General features: G+C 39.3%; 1 protein-coding gene across 3 annotated transcripts in view; it reads left to right on the plus strand.

Moving 5' to 3' along the window:
• Positions 1 to 2,100: 2,100 nt before the first annotated feature.
• The window catches only part of TBC1D1 (TBC1 domain family member 1), a 107,175-nt gene continuing 89,956 nt past the window's right edge, over positions 2,101 to 19,319 (plus strand). For all 3 annotated transcript variants that reach the window (XM_050896123.1, XM_050896124.1, XM_050896125.1), the window contains exon 1: positions 2,101 to 2,581. In XM_050896123.1, coding sequence (XP_050752080.1) covers positions 2,165 to 2,581 — 417 coding nt within the window. In that variant the 5' untranslated portion in view covers positions 2,101 to 2,164. The remainder of the gene's footprint in view (positions 2,582 to 19,319) is intronic.

A 19,319-nucleotide genomic window follows, 5' to 3' on the forward strand; every position in this document is an offset into this window, starting at 1 on the left:
GAAAAGATTTATAATAGTTTGTCAAGGAAGAAAAGACCATTTTGATTCCTGACATGCAAAACTATAATGATAATTGTGTTTAGCAGTCTGCGTTGATAAGGTGTAAAAATACTTCCTGAAGCTGCTATCCCGTACGATGCAATGCATTTATATTCATCTTAAAGATTGTTGTTTTCTTGTTTGTTTGTGAAACAAAAAAAAAAATTGAAAAAGAGTTGTAGTATAATTGAAACGAGGCATACAAATTCTGGATTTTCATGGCCCTTTTCCCCACACCTCCCACGCACAGACACGCACACACAGAGAGGTCTATAAAAAGGCTTCTAAAAAAATTGTTCTACACATCTAGAATAATATTTATGATGATTTCTTCAAATAATGTCTTTAAAACCTGCACTATTGGATTCTCTTGCTCAGTTTGGCATCCTTGGAACTAGTAATGTTGCCACAGAGTTCATATGTCAAAAGATGCAAAAGTTCCAAAAAAGTAAATGTACCCAAACACGTGGTTTCTGCAGTTCTCTTGTTTTTACAGTTTGCCAGTTACTGCAGAAACATTTTTCCCCACTCAGACATTTGCAAATTGGTTGCATTTTAAACACTTGTTTAGTTCAAAATGAATTTCCACCTTGAAATTTTTTTTAAAGTTGTTTTTTTTTTTTTTAATCCTAAAATTTCCTTTCATTTTCAACAAGGTAAAGCACTGTTAGAAACTCAGTTTGAAAATATTTTTACAAGGACAAATAAAGGACAACATTTAATAAAAACTCATGAGAAAAACACTGCTATTTTTGATCATGTTTGTAGATGAACAAAGACAAGAAATACTGTTGCCACAGTAAACAGATGCCATTTATTAAATACTTGTGCAAATATAATTAAAAATGTTTTTTGAGGAGTTCTTGGGACTGCTCATGTTGTTTTTAATAGGTCTTTTCATGGGAAACTCTCAGAAGGCTGAGGGTAAACTAGTGTCATGGTATTTAAACATAGGCAATTATAGGCCTGTCAGCTTCTCATCAGTCTCGCACAAAATAATGTAACAGCTGAAACCAGGTTCAATTAATGAAGAGTTAAAACATGGTAGTATAACAAATGCCAATCTATATGTTTTCATAGACTATATTTTGCAAAATGAAATTGGTAGATAAATGCAATTATTGTATTTTGTTACTGAAACTACTAATATGTAATAACAGTAGTGGTAGTAGATGCTGGGTGTAACAGGGTTGTAACAGGCTTGTTTGTAACTTGGTTCCATTTGATATTTTAAGAAATGAAAATGATACAGTATCAATGTGGCAAACACTAAGTATTCCTGGCTGGCTGACAGGCCTTAAAATGCAGTCATGAATTGTGAATCATCATCTGTTTTTTGGTGGGATGCTGTAAGGATTGTTGCTCATCTCTGCTATCTGACAGGTTTATCAGCAATCAGTCAGTTGTCTGCTGCTAGCTTTTTCAGATGACAACGATTTCTGGGGTGTTACTTAATGAAAAAGTCTGGTTTGTAACAGCCCATGATCACTTGGCAAACTATACTCAAGGAAACAACTGCATGTTAGTAGCCAAATTCAAAATCATCCACCTATGAACAAGAAAGATGACCTTTTTTTTTCCTTTTTTTTTTTTTTTTCCCCAGATGTGAAGGTGTCTCAGCAGGCACTGACTTCAACTGTCATGAAGGTCAGAATAGCTCAGCTGAGTTCTTTCGGTGATAATAGGATTGAAATAGGCCAGTGTGATACACATGTGCCTGCCCATGAAACAGACACAGGCTAGAAAGAATGTGCATTTTTTAGTTTAGTTACTCATTAGATGGTTTAGCAAGGGTCATAAAGCAACTTTTAAATCAGGACTGACTTTTTTCCAAGCAATATATTTAGTACTATTATGTTTGTTGGACCTGAAATAGTAAGGCCCAGTGTAGGGGAAACGTGCTAGATAGGTCATGGTGGATGACCAGTATGTCTCTTCTGATGTTAAGCTATTAAATATTTGTGTTACTGACAGTTTGTTTTTAATGGGGTTCCAGCACCTACATAACTATTTCTTTTCCTTTCAGAACTGTTCTGTTCCTTAATCAAAGGAACCATCCAGATATCGTCATTCCATGGAACTGAAATATTGGTGAATTAGTCCAGGTTCCCTAAAGGACTGTAAAATGGAGCCAATAACATTCAAAGTTAAAAAGTATCAAACACCTAGTGATTTCTCAGCAAGTTTCAATCTCCAGCTCATTGGTTCTCTGCCAGTGCATTCCCTAACCACCATGTCAATGCTGCCTTGGATTGTGGCAGAGATCCGGATGCTCAGTACAAAGTCTTCCAAAGAAGAACCTAGCATCAGCCAAATCCGACTTTATGTTTCACCAGCGAGTTTGCGATGTGAACCAGACACAGGGAAAATCCAGCAGTGGGATCCTTTGATTTGTTCAAGTTTGTTTGAATACAAGCCACAGCATGTCCACAAACTGATTCACAACAGCCATGATCCAAGCTACTTTGCTTGTCTGATAAAGGATGGAGCAGCGAATCAGCAAAGTATCTGCTATGTATTTAGAGCTGATGATCAGACAAAAGTAAGTAAAAAGAAAAAAAACCAAAGCAAGCAACCCTAGAGTAGCTTTCGTGCTGTTTGAAACCTTTCACTACAGTGTAAGATCCTAAGGTTGTATTTACAATTAGAGACTGGATCTCACTAAAAATTACTGACAGGCGCCACTTTGCTTGATGTTAATGGTTCAGTTGAATTTCAACTGCTCAGTATGTGAAGTGAAAGGTGTGTAAATCTCCTACAGGATCAGAGCCTGAATTTCATCGGCTTAAGAAACACTTTAGTTTGGGATATGGGCTGAAATCTTGGCCCACAAGTCAGTGAGAGTTTTTCTGTTGATGTCACTAGGGCTAGGATTTCACCCTTGAGTCACTGTGAACTTTATCTAATCCTATGGTCAGACCTCTCAAATTTCTGTTTTCCTGAGTTGAGACCTATGTGACTGGGAAATAGAGATACCTCCTTCCTCAGAAGGAGGAGGGGGTAGGGTGGAGCCTCCATATCTAGCACACCTCCAACCACAGGATACTGTGGAAACCTCTTCCTAGCTCTGTAATCCACAGAGCCTGGCAGGTGGTGTCGGAGAATGGGAGAGAGGCCACAGCACAGTGCTGTGACTCTGTGACATGCAGGCTTGCTGCTGCATGGCATGAGACACGAGTTGGCTGTGCACATCTCACACTGTGGGTGAGATTTGGCTCAGTCTGCATTTCCTAGGAGCAAGTTGTGTCCTTGCTGAAAAGGTGGAAGCATTAAAAATAGTCCATCTCTTCTTTTGTTTGAGAGTAATGTGAGACAATAGCTCTCATGAATGAGTAAGGTGAGTAGGATTTGGCGCAAAGCTATTGTGATCTACTGGAGACAAAACAGTGACATATCCTTCACCTCTTGAGTGTAGACTCTAGTTATAATGTTGGAAAACAGCATCTTGCTACATGCTGCTTGCTTGACTCATAGGAGATGTCCTGCTGAAGAAGCACCTTGGCGGTATTATGTGAATATACACTGCACATGGGATTTATGCCAGCCTGCCGAATAGCAAAACATTGTACAGTTTCAAATCCATGGTCTCAAGCTTAGAGCTCAAAACATATGGAAACAGCTTTAGTTAAATCCCCCCAGATAAAAAGGCAGTTCCAGTAAATTAAAAGGCAAATATGTTGTAAATCGTAAGCATTCAAGTGAGAAATCCTGTCAAGTTAAAATGTAGAATCCCAAATTTGTGTATGTAAGGGAGCAGAAATAAGGGATAGATGTTTCAGAACTTGGCATTGAATGGAAGTTGGTAAATGCATTTTGCAGTTTGCTTATGCACTTACTTTTGCTTGTGATTTTACAGGATTATGGTGAGTACACAGCACTGATCACCTCCAGTACATTTTCTTTTGCATTTTCTTTTGCAACAAAAGATTGAAGTACTTTGTCCTCATGTTTGATCAATTTCCTAGACGTGAAAGAGAACAAAATAAGTCTCTAGTTAAATTTGCAGCTATGTCCACATGTTTTTGGAGACAACACCCAGAATTTTTGGATGCCTATTTTAACTACTTAGCCCCAGATTCACACAGCTATCTGTCCTTTCAAAAACTATCCTCCACCTGGTCTCTTTACTTGTGTTGATTGCATGGGTTGTTTCTCTTGACTTTTTTGCAGGTTAGGTTCCTAGTTAGGAGGTAGACATCTAATCAGCATTTGTGGACCTATGTTTTAACAAAAGGATAATGGAAATGCCAAGTATTCTTATCTTCTAAAGTGAAGCCCTGCCTGTTTTACTTAAATTCAGTGTAATTTCTGATTAACCTACCTTTTAAGTAAGTCCCTTATGCTTTATAGGGTGTTGTTACTCTGCCCTGAATATTGTCATATAAAGCCTTTTAGCTAATTGGTGTTTGTGTATTTATCAAGAGGAGTGAACTGATATTACCTGTTCTGCAGATACCCAACTTGAAAGAGTAGGAGTGTTGTTACAAATTGAGGGAGCTGTTTGATAAAAGTGAGTGAGCTGGGATGAAGAATTTAGCGCTATGTTGCTGCAGCTTATGTTCAACTTCAGAAGAAACAAATTTTAGAAACTGGACCTTTGCAGCCTGTGTGACTCAGCAGACTCCTGTACTGGCACTCTTGCTCCTGAGGACTCTTTTTTTTTTTTTTTTTTTCTTTTTTTTTTTTTCCCCCTATTTGCTTCAGCTCTGTAAAAGAGACAGAGTAGTTCAGATAGGTTTAATCACAGAGTTTACATGTTCATAACAACTCTTTACCCAGCAATCTTGGACATCCAAACTTTTGTGATAATTGCACTTCATCTATTTTTATTTGAAAAAAACCCAACGAGTTATTAATTACAATAATATTGTAAACTGCAAGAGCCACAGTTCTTTGTATCTGCATAGATAAATCTGTAGTAGGGCTATATTTGACAAAGAGTTCTTAGATTAGGTCAGGTCTGACTGAGGATTTGAAGTAGAAGGTACTTTGTGGCTTTGCAAGTAAGTTCTGAGTATTTCCCCACCTTAGGATAAGAATAAAAGAAGGAGAAGGATGTCTGTGGGAGAAGTAGACTAGGAAGATTAGTATGTTAAGATGAAAGCAGGTGAGTAGAAGACTAAACAGTGAAGGCCTTTGAAGAGGAGGACAAGAAGCTTGAACTTCATGCAGACAGAGGAATAGCACTGGAGGTGGCAGAAAGTACAGAAAACTGGGAATGGTCAGGCTTTTAGCATCAGCATTGCAGATAGACTGCAGTCCATTAACTGTAGTTTTACTCCATTATATATACAAATTGAGCGAGAACATATACTTGATTAGTGAGGGATTATCTTACTGTTCAATACGAAAGCGTTTTGTTAATGGGAGATGATTTTTTGCTGGGTAATATTTAGCTAAAATCTACAATTGATGGGGGTGTGGGAATGCATGCAATGTTTTTCCTGGATATGAATTCAGGGCTGTTAGGTTCATTGTTGTTCCATTATCAACATATCCACTTTAGAGAAGAAATCAGTAGACAGGTAATTAATACTAAATAATGTCCACATTCTTTGCGAGGAATTCTTTGTTCTGCTCCTCTTTAAAAGTGAAAGAAAAGGCAGTGCCCTATTGTGGTCTTTGTCTTCACTCTGTAGAATCTTGTATAATTATTTCCATTGCATCATCATGGCAGTATACGGCTCACTTTCCCTGCTGGTATAGCAGTAAGTAGGGAGGGACGAGAGAAGCTTTCCTGGCAAACTGCTCCTTGGCACATTACTTGACAACAAGCACGTGCATATAGAGATCATTCTTCTCCACTTAGTACTGAAAGGATGGGTTTACATTGCCTAGGGAGAGCTTCTCTTATGGATTAGAGTTCCCTTTCTAAGCGGATCTGTTGGATATGGGATCTGGAGCCTGCCTTCCTTCTTCATGTATAACCTCAGTAAGTTTCCACTAGTTACAGATAGTGGAGTTTCTTATCCCTTCACCCTCATTCTGTGGAGGTTCTGATGGGGCCTCATGATTGAGTAATTTCTGCCTGAGGGTAGGGCTCAAGCATTAATGCATATTCTTTGTAGGTGCTCAGGAATGGAGCTGGATTCAATTATATTGCCTGCGGAGAGCTTATGAAGACTACTGATAGGTCATAGATGAGGATTATGCATACTGTGTTGAGTAATGGTGGTGGAAGCTGAGGAAAAATTAACTCTCCAGTAAATCTGTGCTTGCAGGATAGTACCTTCATCATAAGAACGCAGCCTTGTTGAACAGCTTGGCCAGAGTGCTTGGGTACTGTAGGAATGCGATGACTTAAATGAAAACATACATGCTACCAGCCTACGTATCTTCCCAGCAGCCTCTGGCCTGACATTTGTTTACGTTGTACAGAAATGTGATGCTATTGACGTCGTTGTTGTTGAAAACTATATACATTAAAAATTATTAGCATTTTTGTCCTACACTTGAGATGTGGTAGTTTGAAAGTGTTTGGAACTGTAGGTGAGGTGTGCTGTTTCCCTCATGAGCTCATTCTCCACAAACACAGCACTGTTCTGCTACTGTAGGACACCTTGCTTTAGCGAGTTGTTCAGTCCGAGGAATGAAAGAGGTAGATAATGAGAAGCTAATGGCATACTGTCACAGGATATCCCTCTCCAGCAGATACTAAGTAGCCAAGACATTACAGAGGAAGAGTAATTTCTTTTCTTATTTTCAGTTTGGAAAAGTAATTCCATGTGCCATTATGTTGATCTTTCTTTGGTGTATCAAATGATTTGTTTTACTTAGGTATGTTTAATCTTATTTGATGGATGTTTTGGCTGGCAAATGGAATACTGGTCACTAGTTTATCAGATAATGCCCTGGGCTGGCTTAGATTTAAGGCAAGTTAAGGTTGTACTGTCCTTTATTATACTTTTATATTTATTGTAAAAAAAAAAGAGTAACAGTTCTAAACTTAATGGTTTCACAGAAGTCTGAGTCAAAGAGGGCATTCAGTACCTCAGTCTTTTCCATGTCCTGTGCTCCATTCAGCAGCAGGCCCACATTTTCCCTAGTCTTCCTTTTGTCACCTGTGTAGCTATAGAAGCCCTTCTTGTTGTGTTTGACATCCCTTGCCAGATTCAACTCCAGGTGGGCTTTGGTTTTCCTAACCATGTCTCTGCAGGCTCGGACAGTGTCTTTATATTCCTCTCAGGTTACCTGTTCCTGTTTCCACCCTCTGTGTTCTCCCTTTTTATGTTTAAGTTTTGCCAGGAGCAAAACATGAACATCCTTGTTCATCCATGCAGGCATTTTTTCTTGGTCATTTGGATGGACTGCTCTTGAGCTCGAAGGAGGTGATCTTTGAATAATAACCAGCTTTCTTGGACCCTCTTCCCTCCAGGGCCTTTATTCCATGGTACTTTTTCAAGTAGATCCCTGAAGAGGCTAAAATCTACTCTTCTGAAGTCCAGGGCTGTGATCTTGCTTTTTGCCCTGCTTTTCGGGATCCTGAACTCCACCATCTCATGGTCACTGCAGCCAAGGCTGCCTTTGATCTTCATATCCCCAACAAGCCCTTCCATGTTGGTAAGTATGAGGTACCACAGAGCACCTCTCCTCATCACCTCCTCTGTCACTTCGGTCAGCAAGTAGTCATTGATGCTCTCTGGGAACTTGCTGGATTGATTATGCCCTGATGTGTTGTTCCTCCAGCAGATACTTGGGTGGTTGAAGTTCCCCATCAGGACCAGGGTCTGCAAATGTGAGGCTACTTCTAGCTGTCTGTAGAGTGCCTCATCCACCTGCTCTTCCTGGTCACAGGGTAAAATAAATTCCTGTATGCAGAATAAAAGTCAGCAGGCAGCACTGTCACCTTTTTTTAGTGAAGCAGATGCTCAGAATGTTTGAAAGTTTCTCCTTTTTTCTTTCTGGAATAGAGAAAACAAGCACCATGCGGCTGCGTGGTGCTTAGTTTCTAGCTGGGGTTATGCTTAGTTGCTGGCTGGTGTTAAACCACAAAAACCACAACAAAGGAGACCCTAGAAACTTGAGCCTGATGTCTTGTAAGGAGAAATATTTCTGTGACATTATCAATGACCGATGCAGAACTAGAGTATGAAGAAATGTAAAAAGTTCAGTTCAGATTTTGAAAGGGTTAAGTTTAGTTCTTTTTTTATTTTCCAAGAGTCTGGACACAAGTTGTCATAACAGCCTGTAATACATGCTTGTGTTTACCAGAGCTGTTAATACTATAATGGCAAAACACTGGATAGAACTCTTCTTTTCTGTTTTGTAGAGAAATATTGCTCATGATTTAAGCAGGATCACAGCTGCACAAGACATGCACAAGCCTGCTTGCTTCTTCTGAATCTTCATTCTGTACTGTCATAAATCAGGGACAGCTTTTGGCCCAGGAACTGGGCTTCTGGCAGCTGCAGGAATGTTGCCACGAGCGTTGCAGTGCCTGTATGGTTGCAGCGGACTGGGACACCTGCTCAAACCCGAGCCTGCTCATTGACGTTGCTTGTGCGAAATCTGCCCCATAGCAGACACAGATAAGCCCCATCTCCTTACACTTGAGGCACTTTTTAAAATGTAGCACTTGCCCTTTTGTTGACCTGTTTGGTTACAACAGTGATGCCTCCTTTTGTCAGAGGTCTTCATTTTTTTGGTCCACTAATTGCTTTAACAGTTACTATGTTTTTAAATAACCTTCTCCTATTTTTATGAGTTACAGTAGCTTATGCACTTAAGTAGATCATGATGTATTACCTGGAATGCAGTACTCTGTTACATGTTGTTTGTGATCTGATTATGTGCTGGAGAAGCTGGTTTCAGATAATCAACACTTAGCTCTCTGTGAGGCTGCACAGAGCTGGTGTTGTGAGTGAACTTCACATAATTCATCTATAAAAGGAATGGCAGAAGCCCAGTGAACTCCAAAGCAGTTGTTGTGAGGCTTAGCTTCGTGACTGAGGATTCTTACACAACTTGTTTTTACATTAGACTCTTAAGATGAGGCCTCACTATGTATCTCATTTTTAATAGCACCATTTCCATTTCTTAAAAGAATTCAGGCAAGATAATTTTAAAGATAGAGGTGATCTTTTTCTACTGTATTTTACTGCTTGATGAGTCTAGGGAGATTAAAACGTGGTTCTTCTTTTGCAAAAAGCAGAAAACACTGAAACAAAATGAGGTAACTGTGCAACTCGGTGCAACTGAGAGCTTAATTTGGCTGTTTTCTGCCTCCTGTTCATATGCACATTTGGTTTTTTTGATGGAATCTATGTAATTGCAAACTGCTAGCACTGCTTTTTGGTTTAGGAAGTCCCTTCTGTCTCCCGAATGCTAACCGGAGAAATTAATGTAAAAAACAGAAGGAAAAAAAATCCAACAGAACAAGTGAAAAATCAAATACATATTTGTGCACATACGTAGTCCGGTATGTAAAGCAGGTCAAAGTTTAGCTGTGTAAGTCTTAATAGAGTGTCCTATGTAATGCAAACAGCCAGCTATGCTTTGGACACTCTCACAATTAATCAGGCTTTTATGCTCGTCTTGAGCCTAGAGCATAACTATGACTATACCAGCTCTATCCTGGGATCTGTTCAAAGGATTCATGTATGTGAACTCTTCTTTCAGGGAGCTTCAGTGGCCAATGACCCTGTCCCTAGCAGCATTATCCCAAGCCTTTATGGGGCTCTTGTCAGACCCTAGAGTGACTTTGTGACATCCTGGCTCAGCTACGTGCCTCTGTGTTCACCCTCATTTTATAAGAAATACTGTGTGATTTCCTTCAACCTCGTGTGATTGCCACACGGAGGAAGTAATTTGTGCAATACCAGTGCTGTTTCCTGACTTAGAGATAATGTCTTACCAAGGAAGATGAAATTAATCACATGGTTTGTAAAAAGAGATGCCTATTCCCACTCTTACAGTGGCAGCAACATAAAAAAAATATATTTTCTTGTGATTTCTTCAATCTCCTAAATCATATGGAAATTTCTGCTACAGAATGACTAATAAGAACTCTTACTGTGACTTCAACAGTATAGCATTCTTTATCAGATGACATTGTTAGTGTATTTTTCAACTTAAATAATATTGAAAGTAGCTGTGTGTTACTTGTGCTGTCATGTGCGCTTCATTTTCGAGCCAGAGTTCATGCCAAGATCATTTATTGCTCCTTCACTTTTTCTGTTGAGGATTGTAGCAGAAATACAAAACAGTGGAACTGAGGCTAAAACATAATTAGCGGATTTGTGATGGCTTCTCATCTGTCTACTAACTATTCCTTTTGTCTTACAAGGTCTGATGCTTGTGGCCTATGAAGTCCAGTACAGGTAATTGGAGCCAGGTAATCCAAGCATCCTCCAGAGTTATAGCAGAGTTTCCTTCAGAAACTTCCTCTTCATATAGAGAAGAGCTTCCTTACATATCTCCAAAGAGAAGCTCACTCTTAACATTTTAACCTAGTCTGAGTCTAGCTTTTGGTGGCCTTGCACTCCCTTGGTTGCTGACTTGCACATTCCCACCTTTTCCCCTGCTCTCGTATTACACTGTGGTATCACGCAGTGAGGCAGTTCAGAGCAATTTAAATATTCCAAAAGGAAAAGTGATACAGTTTAAATTAAATTAGCATCCTAACCTGATCACAGAACAGTTTCATGAGCACCTTTGTGAGAGTCAGGGAGAAGCAAGGCCACACTATCTAGAGCAGAGAGAAGGCTGGACCTCAGATCCCTGATTCAGTCAGTCTTAAACTGCCATGGGGTTTTAGTTCAAGTGTAGTATCTGATGATACAGCGAGGAGATCTAATAGCTGTCCTCTGTCAAAAGAGGCAGTTCTGTTATTCTTTTCTCTTCTGATCCATCCCTTGATGTACGTTCTCAGTGTTTTCCCTTGTGCTGGCACTGATGTTTGTCCAGCTCTGTGTTGAGGGGCTTTAGGGTCTAAGGTAAAAAAATTGAATTGCATTCTGCTCCAAGCCAACTCTGTGCACCTTGCTGGATCACCTTAGGCGTTTTGTCAAATTCCAAGTTGACATAAATTTAGAAACTACAGTGAGAACATAGAGTAATTTGGGAAAAATTTTTCCTGGTACTTTCACAAGCAGATGGTGCAAGTAGAGTGCAGCACTAGAGGTAGTCCAAAGGGATTGGACTGTGCAGCAGGAAACCTGATGTTGTTTCTTTGTATGGTGACATAGATCCTAAAAGTAGGGCTATGAGGATGGAGGTGCACAGGGAGACTTGCAGGCTTACTTGGCCTCTGTACACAGAGCCACCTAGACGAAGTGTCACAGACTTTGAAGTCTGTCCTGCTAGCATTGTGTGAGAAGAAATCACTGTGTACCTGCCCAGTGAGTCCAAAGATGGAGTAGCCTCGCTCTAAGAAGACATAAGCAGCATGGGAACAATCTGCATGCTGGTAAATGTCTTCTTACAGTCTTGTGTCTGTTGCTGTAAGAGTTTGGTGATGCTGTAGCCTTCAAATTTGATTGAAAAGCTTGAAGATAACTTAGTGTGGAAGATGAATGTGAAAATTTGAGAATTTGTTAAATCCACACAGCTCTCAAAGTACAATGCAGGTCTTCAGTTGAGAGGCTATGTTTATCCACATGTTACCCCAGCACTAAACATGTTAAATTCCCCAGCTTCACAAGCGGTAACAATAACAAAATAGGTAACAGCGAAGTTATTCAGCTCACCTTACTGTAGTAAAGTCCGCCTTCTGCAAAGGCGTTGGATGCAATATGCACAAAGTAAGTGAATGGGTCTCCTCATCGCCTTGCAGCCTAGTCAGACCTATAGCTTCAAACCAACTCACAGTGAGCAGAAAATTCTGGGCAAATAAAAAAAAAAAAAAAGAATATGAGTTGTGCCTGTGGAAAAGTTCTGAGTGAGAAAGAGAATTAGTCTAGAAAACCAGGTTGCATATACAGAATTAAGAGTTCAGAAAATACTGTTTGATTTATAGCAACATTGAATATTAAGCTGAATGTACGATACTACAAAGAGGAATAATTAATGATAAAGGAACTCCAGTTCTGTTACCCACTGCTGTGGCTTGCTGAAGTTAATTTAAGACTAGAGGACGTTTGGAAGAGTGCTGCCTTAGTGACCTCCAAACACAAGTCAGAAAGTCTAATCTAGATTCAGTAGATCATTTTTATTTTTCATTTAATTAATTAATGATCTTAAGGAATATAAAGCATACACAGTTGTGATGTTTTTAAGTTAGTTTTGTGGGTACATGGTGCAGTGATAGTTGTGTGCAATTTAAAGCCAGAAAGTATATTTTAGAGGGGAAAAAAACCTGCTTTGAAAAAGAATAGTTTTTATTAAAAAAACAGTCTTACCTAATACAGTGTTAGTTTTCATGGCACACAGTACAATAACATTGAGGACAGTGTAATTTAGTTAGTGAAAGAGAACATCCAAAGCGTGTACAATCTGTTTTTAAACATGTGGGAAGATGTAGGTTAGTACAATCTCTCCAGACAGACTCAAGAGTGGTTCTGGCATGAATCAGATTGTAGGACTGGGTCCTACATCAGTGATCTTTCCTCAAGACTAGTAAAAACAAAACCTTTCTAATTTCTCTGCTTCACAAGTTTCTCTGAAAAGCTTGGGCTTTAGCTCACTTAGAGCTACTTAAACATGGACATTCATGTTCAGGCAATTGTATTTTCTTTTTTTCAGATTCTAAAATGGCCCTAATGGACAAATTCAAGCCATCCACATTAAAATATGAAGATGCCAATTCATAAATTATGATACTGAGTAAATCACCTTCCTGAAATAGCTCCCTATTTTTCCATGCAATCGGCTTTTCATTTAGAGTTTTGCCTGCGTTGGGCTGACATTTATGCTGTGCCCTCAAGGTCATCAGTTGTGGGCTCTTTGGCTGTAGTGGAGCAGAAAACCAAAGCAGAGGAGGCATATATAACTGCTGTATTTACTTTAGCAGCACAATCTCCCATCCTGTAATAAGTCAAAGTGAATGATGGTAACAAATCACTGTCGTAAAATCAGTGCTTTCCCTTGCCCAGTGTAGACACAGTTGTTCTATATTTCTGTTTTTTTACCCTCTCTGTGGACATCAAGTTATGGGAAGGGCTGTGGGAAATATTTTCCTAAAGAATGATTTGTGTGACTGGGCAAATGCAGGCTTAAATGGATATGTGTGTCTGCCCTAAAGGTTGATCATCGAGGATCTGATACAAGGATTGAGTGGATAATGCCAGCTTATACTTGGTTTGTCCTTTGTATGAAACTGCTGGTTGATGTGGACTTCTCCTTTCTTTCCCACCCTCCCCCCACTTCTCCCAGAGTGACAGTAATTGAGATCTATCGCTGGTCATAAAAACAGCTTCACTGCTGGGGATTCCTCTTGCATTGGGTTAAGTTTGATCCTTCTACATAACTGAATGAATGCTTTTCATTTGCAAGCTTCTTGTTTCAGCCTTTAAAAGAACCCCACAAAACTAGTTTCACATACGCAGAATGTGCTTAGAAATTGTATTCTTAGTAATCATGACGTACTGTGGCTTGTTGAGTTGCTTTGTTGCTTATATGCTGTGTTTCTAATCATAACGTAAAGAACTTTCACAGGAAGAGAGAATAAAAGATAAAATTCATAACTCTTAATTTGAGATGTCTGGAGGCTGCATTCAGCACAAAGGTAAAAAATAGAGCTTGCCGCTAATATCTGGTGGTGTATTTTACATCTAAACTTGTGGCTAACTGAAATGGAGGTGTTTCTTTAAGAGTCTAAAAAGCAAATTGTACATAAATCTTACTTCTGAGTCTTTGATGCTGAAAACCTTTATGTACTTTAAGTTCAGTCTAGTTCCATTGAAGACAACAGAAATACTTGCAATAATGACATTGGAAGTGCTTGTAGATACTTGCTTGGTTAGCACCTAAAATACCTAATATGTTATTCTGCTTGGTTTTATCTTCAGATTTTTTTCCAGTGACAGTTGTGTTGTTCATATAGGGAAAAAATGGTTTCCAGTTTCTGTAATGAATTCATTTAGAAAGATTTTTAATGAAACAGAAGCACTTTTAAAACTAAATAAAAAGAAAAAATATAACTATAATGCATTAACATATTCAGGATGATTAAAGTAGTTGATTCAACACAACTATTAGGAAAACTGGGTTTCTTTCTTTGATTAAAAATGCAAATGAAAGTATGCCATATGTCTAGGAAGCAATAATGTACTAAAGTCTTAAGAAAAGCAAAGCCCCGTTCATCACTCTTGATTCTCTGCTGACTACTAAAATCCCATTCTAATGTGCATCTGCAAGTACAAATAGCATTGGTCCCTGCAGAGATCTCTAACTGAAACTGAACTCAGAGGCATTTCTAGAAGTTGTGTTAAGATGTTAGGGCTGCTTTAGTTTGACCTGCAGTCCAGCAACGATGAGACACTTTCATTTTCCTGGTTTAAGTGCGTATTTCAAAATGACACAATAGTGGGTAATGATCTACTGGAACGAGGCACTCTGATTCCCAAAGCAGGACCGGGATTTAGGAGAGGAAGCAGTTGCTTCTGCGGAGCTCTGTGCAGTATTTCTGCTTCCGTGGAATACTGTACAACATTTCTGCCAGTAACATTTTCATACATAGTCAGGCCCTTAGGAAGTTTCTCTAATTGCAGGAAGTGAACTTCATTGTTCTTAAAAGGAATTAGTCCTCAGAGTGCCTAACTCCTTTTTTTCCCCACCCACTCCCTTCACAACAGTTTGCAGATTCACCATGGTTTAAGATGAGGTGTTTAAGTGCCACTTAGTGGCTATCCAGAGCAAATGTAAGATACTGCGATAGCTGTGACAGTTTTCACCTCTCCTGCTGTTGCTTTCCACGAGCAGGGGAATTCCTTACCTTATCTTAGAGATACTGAAGGCTTAATCTAAGGCTGGTTGAAATCAATTAAAAGACCCTGGTGGGCTTTCAATAAGAATTTCAGTACCATCATTCCCATTTTACATTCTTTTCCAAATTGTCCTTTTGAAATTCTGTTTGGGTTCTCCTCGTGGTTTGTTTTTTTTTTTTTTTGGCAATAAATGCCTGTAAAAGTACTGTAATGAGTTGATATTTTACTATGCAGTGAGCTAGCACAAGAACCAACAGTAGGTAAAGGTGCTGTCTCTAGAACTGAAATACTAGTGTTCCTGGAGTTTATTCTTAGGTATTAAAATTCACAAAACAAGACATGTGCTTAACTCGGGTTATTGTTTGGCGTCAGCTGATGTTCTGGGAGGTCTCAGTTCCCTTCAGCAGAGTATCTGATAGCTGTGAAAACGTTAGCTCTCAGTCATGTTCTGAGCTTGATATAATGTGCTTGTATCTGGATAAGGACCAAAGTTTCTCTTCTAGAAACTTGCAGGAGTTCAGAATATTCTCTACGTGTGTGTTATTAACTAGATACATCCAGGGGACAACAAAGCTCAGAGTGTGTGCATTGCTTGTGTGCAGGCTTCCTTTTTACTGGGAGGAGGTTTTCAGTGGGCATTCTGCAGGTAGGTTGTGTACTGCAGAAGACGTGCTGCAAGTTTTTCTTTAAAATGAAGTCTTTCCCCGCCCCCACCCTCCCCCCCCACTTCAGTTTTTCTGTTTTAATAGACTATCCATATGCAAGCTAGGACTGGAAGAGTCAGAAAAGTCCCCAGGAACCTCGAACAAACAAAACGTAGGTTTCTGATTTATAGGTACATTTCTCGTTAAAGTTACAGAATACAAACTGTCAAGGTCTTGGGATAAATCCCTTCAAACAAGTTGAGACCACACACTTCCAACAAGCTGTATAAAAACTACGTATGTGACAAATTTTCCTTACTCAGATAACCGTCAGTGACCTGACTTTTACACACACACATATGCACAGGCATGTCAGTCTGTTCTGGAAGTCTTGATGCTAGCTTGAGGCATCAGCTGAAGTAGACTTCCAGGCAGTAGTCTTAACTGGAGCTCAGCCCCAACTGGCTTGAGAGTGAAATCAAAGCACGTGTATGGGGATGACATTATGGATCTACAATGAGATAATGTAATACTTGATTCTTATTTTTTTTTTTTTAAGCTCTTGCTGTTTGGCTGTATATTACAGCTTTTTGCATGTTAGAAACAAACTGGGAAAATGAATTAAAGCTGGCCTACATTCTACTCATAAATTATGATTGAAACCAACAGGAGACTTGAGAATTTATTACATCCTGGGGTAAAAGACCCTGCTCAGGTAACTTCTGAGGTTCACTTGTTCATTTGGGTCTTTGTGCGTGTGAACACATTCAAATATGTGAGCTCAGACTCACAAGTTGCAGTGGTATCTGAACTTACCAGATTGTTTGAGTGAAGAGTTGTCCAGCCCATCCGTCCAGCTGTGTGCAGGTTTCTCCTGGAATGCCAGAATTCCCTATTGGTACTGGGAATACCCAGGAGGGAGGAAATGGCAGAATCGGCCCATGATCATTTTATTGTAACTTTATTTATTTCAGTAGTGTACCACATGTCAAATAATATTTTGGGCTTTATTCCTGAAAATATGTACACATTTCCCAAATTTTACCTATTCCAGCAGTCTTACATGAAATGACACAGCTATCTGGCATTCTCAGTGATAAGACCTGGTTGAGGAAACCTGTAGTGAGGGAACACATTTGGTCTGTGTGGATCCGTGGTTGTGGGATAGCTGACTCAGCGCGCAAAGGCTTCCATTGTTCTGGCAGAGGAGCGGAAGCGCTGTCAGCACATGTGGCCAAAATGTGCAGTGGTGTCTTACAGTAATATATCCTGAGCCCTTTGAAGCGATGCAGCTTTATCAAAACCACAAAAGAGCCATAAGGACAAATCCTGTTGCTATGTTTTAGAAGTCTCTGTATCATATGTTATATTTCACAAATGTTTTCCAGCGTGTTTTTAGGAGTCAAAACAGAATTGGCTTAAAATAACTAAATGTGGAATGTTGTTTGTAATGAAACCAGGAGCTGCAGACCTCTGAATGGCAAGCTAACTGAATCGCGGGGAAAGCGTTTTTTCAGATTGGTAGAGACAATGTTTGAATCTTGGTTTTAAAGATGGTTTATTGCCATTTTGTGGCTTTTGCTGTAATTGAAAGACAGTATGGCTTAGCCAAAAATATATAAAAATCACAAGAGCAAAAGAGTCCACATCATTGCGAAAGATACACTTGATGGGTTAATAAGCCCTGAGAAGAGGGTAGGAAGGGAAGAGATAAGAAACAGTGAGTTAAAAGTGTGCGCAAGGGAACATTGCTGATAAAATTTTCCACTTTCAAGACAGCTGAGAAGGAATATAATCAACAGCACAACACAGCAAAATAAAAATCTCAGATAATTTAATAAAAAGGCAGATTTATATGCACCATACAAAATTACTGTACATGCAAATTATTATATTAGTAGGTTCCAGTGGTATTCTCAATTCCACATTACACAGGAAATATCTAGGGAAGGACTGTGCTGCAGCTTGTAATCAAATGGAAGGTTGGTGATGAGAAGCAGTGCAGAGCCAGGGCCGGGTGGGTTGCTGTGCGCACTTCTTAATCTGCTGCAAGTGGCTGCTGCAGTTCTCCCGCCGGAGTTTTGTCCAAGAACACCGGAGCAGGGAGGCTTATGATATGAGGGCAACATTACAGAAATTAAAATTTCTTCAGCTTGATTCTGGAAAAGAACAAGACAATATGGTATTTGTTTCCTCTTTTTGTTATCTATGTTTAAGATGCCTAAGAATATAGTAGCAACTTGGTCTGTGATTTTAGTGGGGGCAGGATTGGATTCTTCTCAAATGAATAGCTTTTACACCCAGATGCTCATCATATTGTAAATTGCAATATAGCTCCATTGACTGTAGGTAAGTTCTGGATCCTACACCTGCTGAGAGATAAACCTGAACTGATATTTTTTATTGTTAAGCTCTTTCCAGCAAAACCAATAATATTATGGGTTGGGGATGGAATAGTTAACACTTAAAGTTTTATTGTAACTGTTGATTTTTTTCAGTTTGCTGAAATGGATGGTGCTTTAGAGTATCTGAACTACAGTAAAAGTCCAGTAGAATCTGTGTACTGTCTATGGGGATTGCGGCTAAATTCAGTTATGAGAAGTCAATGCTGTTAGATTTATTAAGTTATTAAGTAAATTGGGGAGAACTGAGAAGACTGGCTACTTTTCATGGCTCTCCATACTATGGAACTCAATATACTTTCCTAGTCTCCTACTGTTGCAACTGAAGTACACAAAATAATATGCTTAGGGCGGTGGGACTATTTTTGTGTTTATAGTTAATTACGTGAACAAAGAGCTAGGCTATAACTCTGTAAAATTATGCATATAAAATTGCTTGTTTTATATTATTCATTACTAGAGTGTTCTAATAGGATAAAGTGAATATGGACACCTTAACTAACATGAAGTCCCATGTAATAGAAGTAGGCATTCATAGTATATGTATCTCCCATAGCACATGGGGAATCAATAAATTTTATAATTATGTTTTGATTTTAACCAGTCAAGTGAGAGTTGTCATTTTCTGTTCATAGTCTGGTTTTCCTCAACACTTTCTAGACTTTTTTTACTATGTACCTTATCCATTATTGGAAGTAGAAGTGCTTTGTATTTTAATTCTTTTTTTCTGTTGTGAGGTAGTGCTTCTCCACAAAGGAAATGAGACGTATTTTCAAATGAAGTGTCTTTTTTCCCATCTGAGTAACTTAGGTTAACCATATAAGTTTCAAGATCAAGGAACACTTTAAGTATAACCTTTAATTAATTGCATTTCAGAAAATACTTCTTAAACTTTGAGATTTTTTTTTTTTCTCCTGAGACTTTTCAGTGCTTGCTGCAAGGAAGCAGAGGGAGACTGGAGGAAAACGGCGCAAAGTCCTTCCATGGCCATATATCTAGTGCCAGGGGACATTAATCCTCATTTAACTCTCTCATCCTTCATGTCCTATTGTTGGGAGGATTTTTAAAATAAGCAGTCCGGCATCATTAATATTTTATGGTTTATCCAGTTGTGTCAGGGTGTGTGTGCAGGTGTGTGTCATCCCTATGGTGGCTGCTGCTCTCTCCCCCAGAGCCACCTCAGCAGCCTGGAGAGCTCAGCTAGTTGTCCTCAGTTTGTTGACACTGAGAAGACCAAAAAATGTTGCCCTGCAGGGAGAAAAACAGGTTTCCAACTGGTTTAGCTACAGTCAAGACCTAGTTGATGATCTCAAGGGCTTGACCTGTGTCTTTGTCACTGCAGACTGGGAGCATCCCCATTTGTTTTGAGC

The sequence above is a fragment of the Gymnogyps californianus genome, chromosome 4 (assembly GCF_018139145.2).
Source record: "Gymnogyps californianus isolate 813 chromosome 4, ASM1813914v2, whole genome shotgun sequence".
Taxonomy (NCBI): Eukaryota; Metazoa; Chordata; class Aves; order Accipitriformes; family Cathartidae; genus Gymnogyps; species Gymnogyps californianus.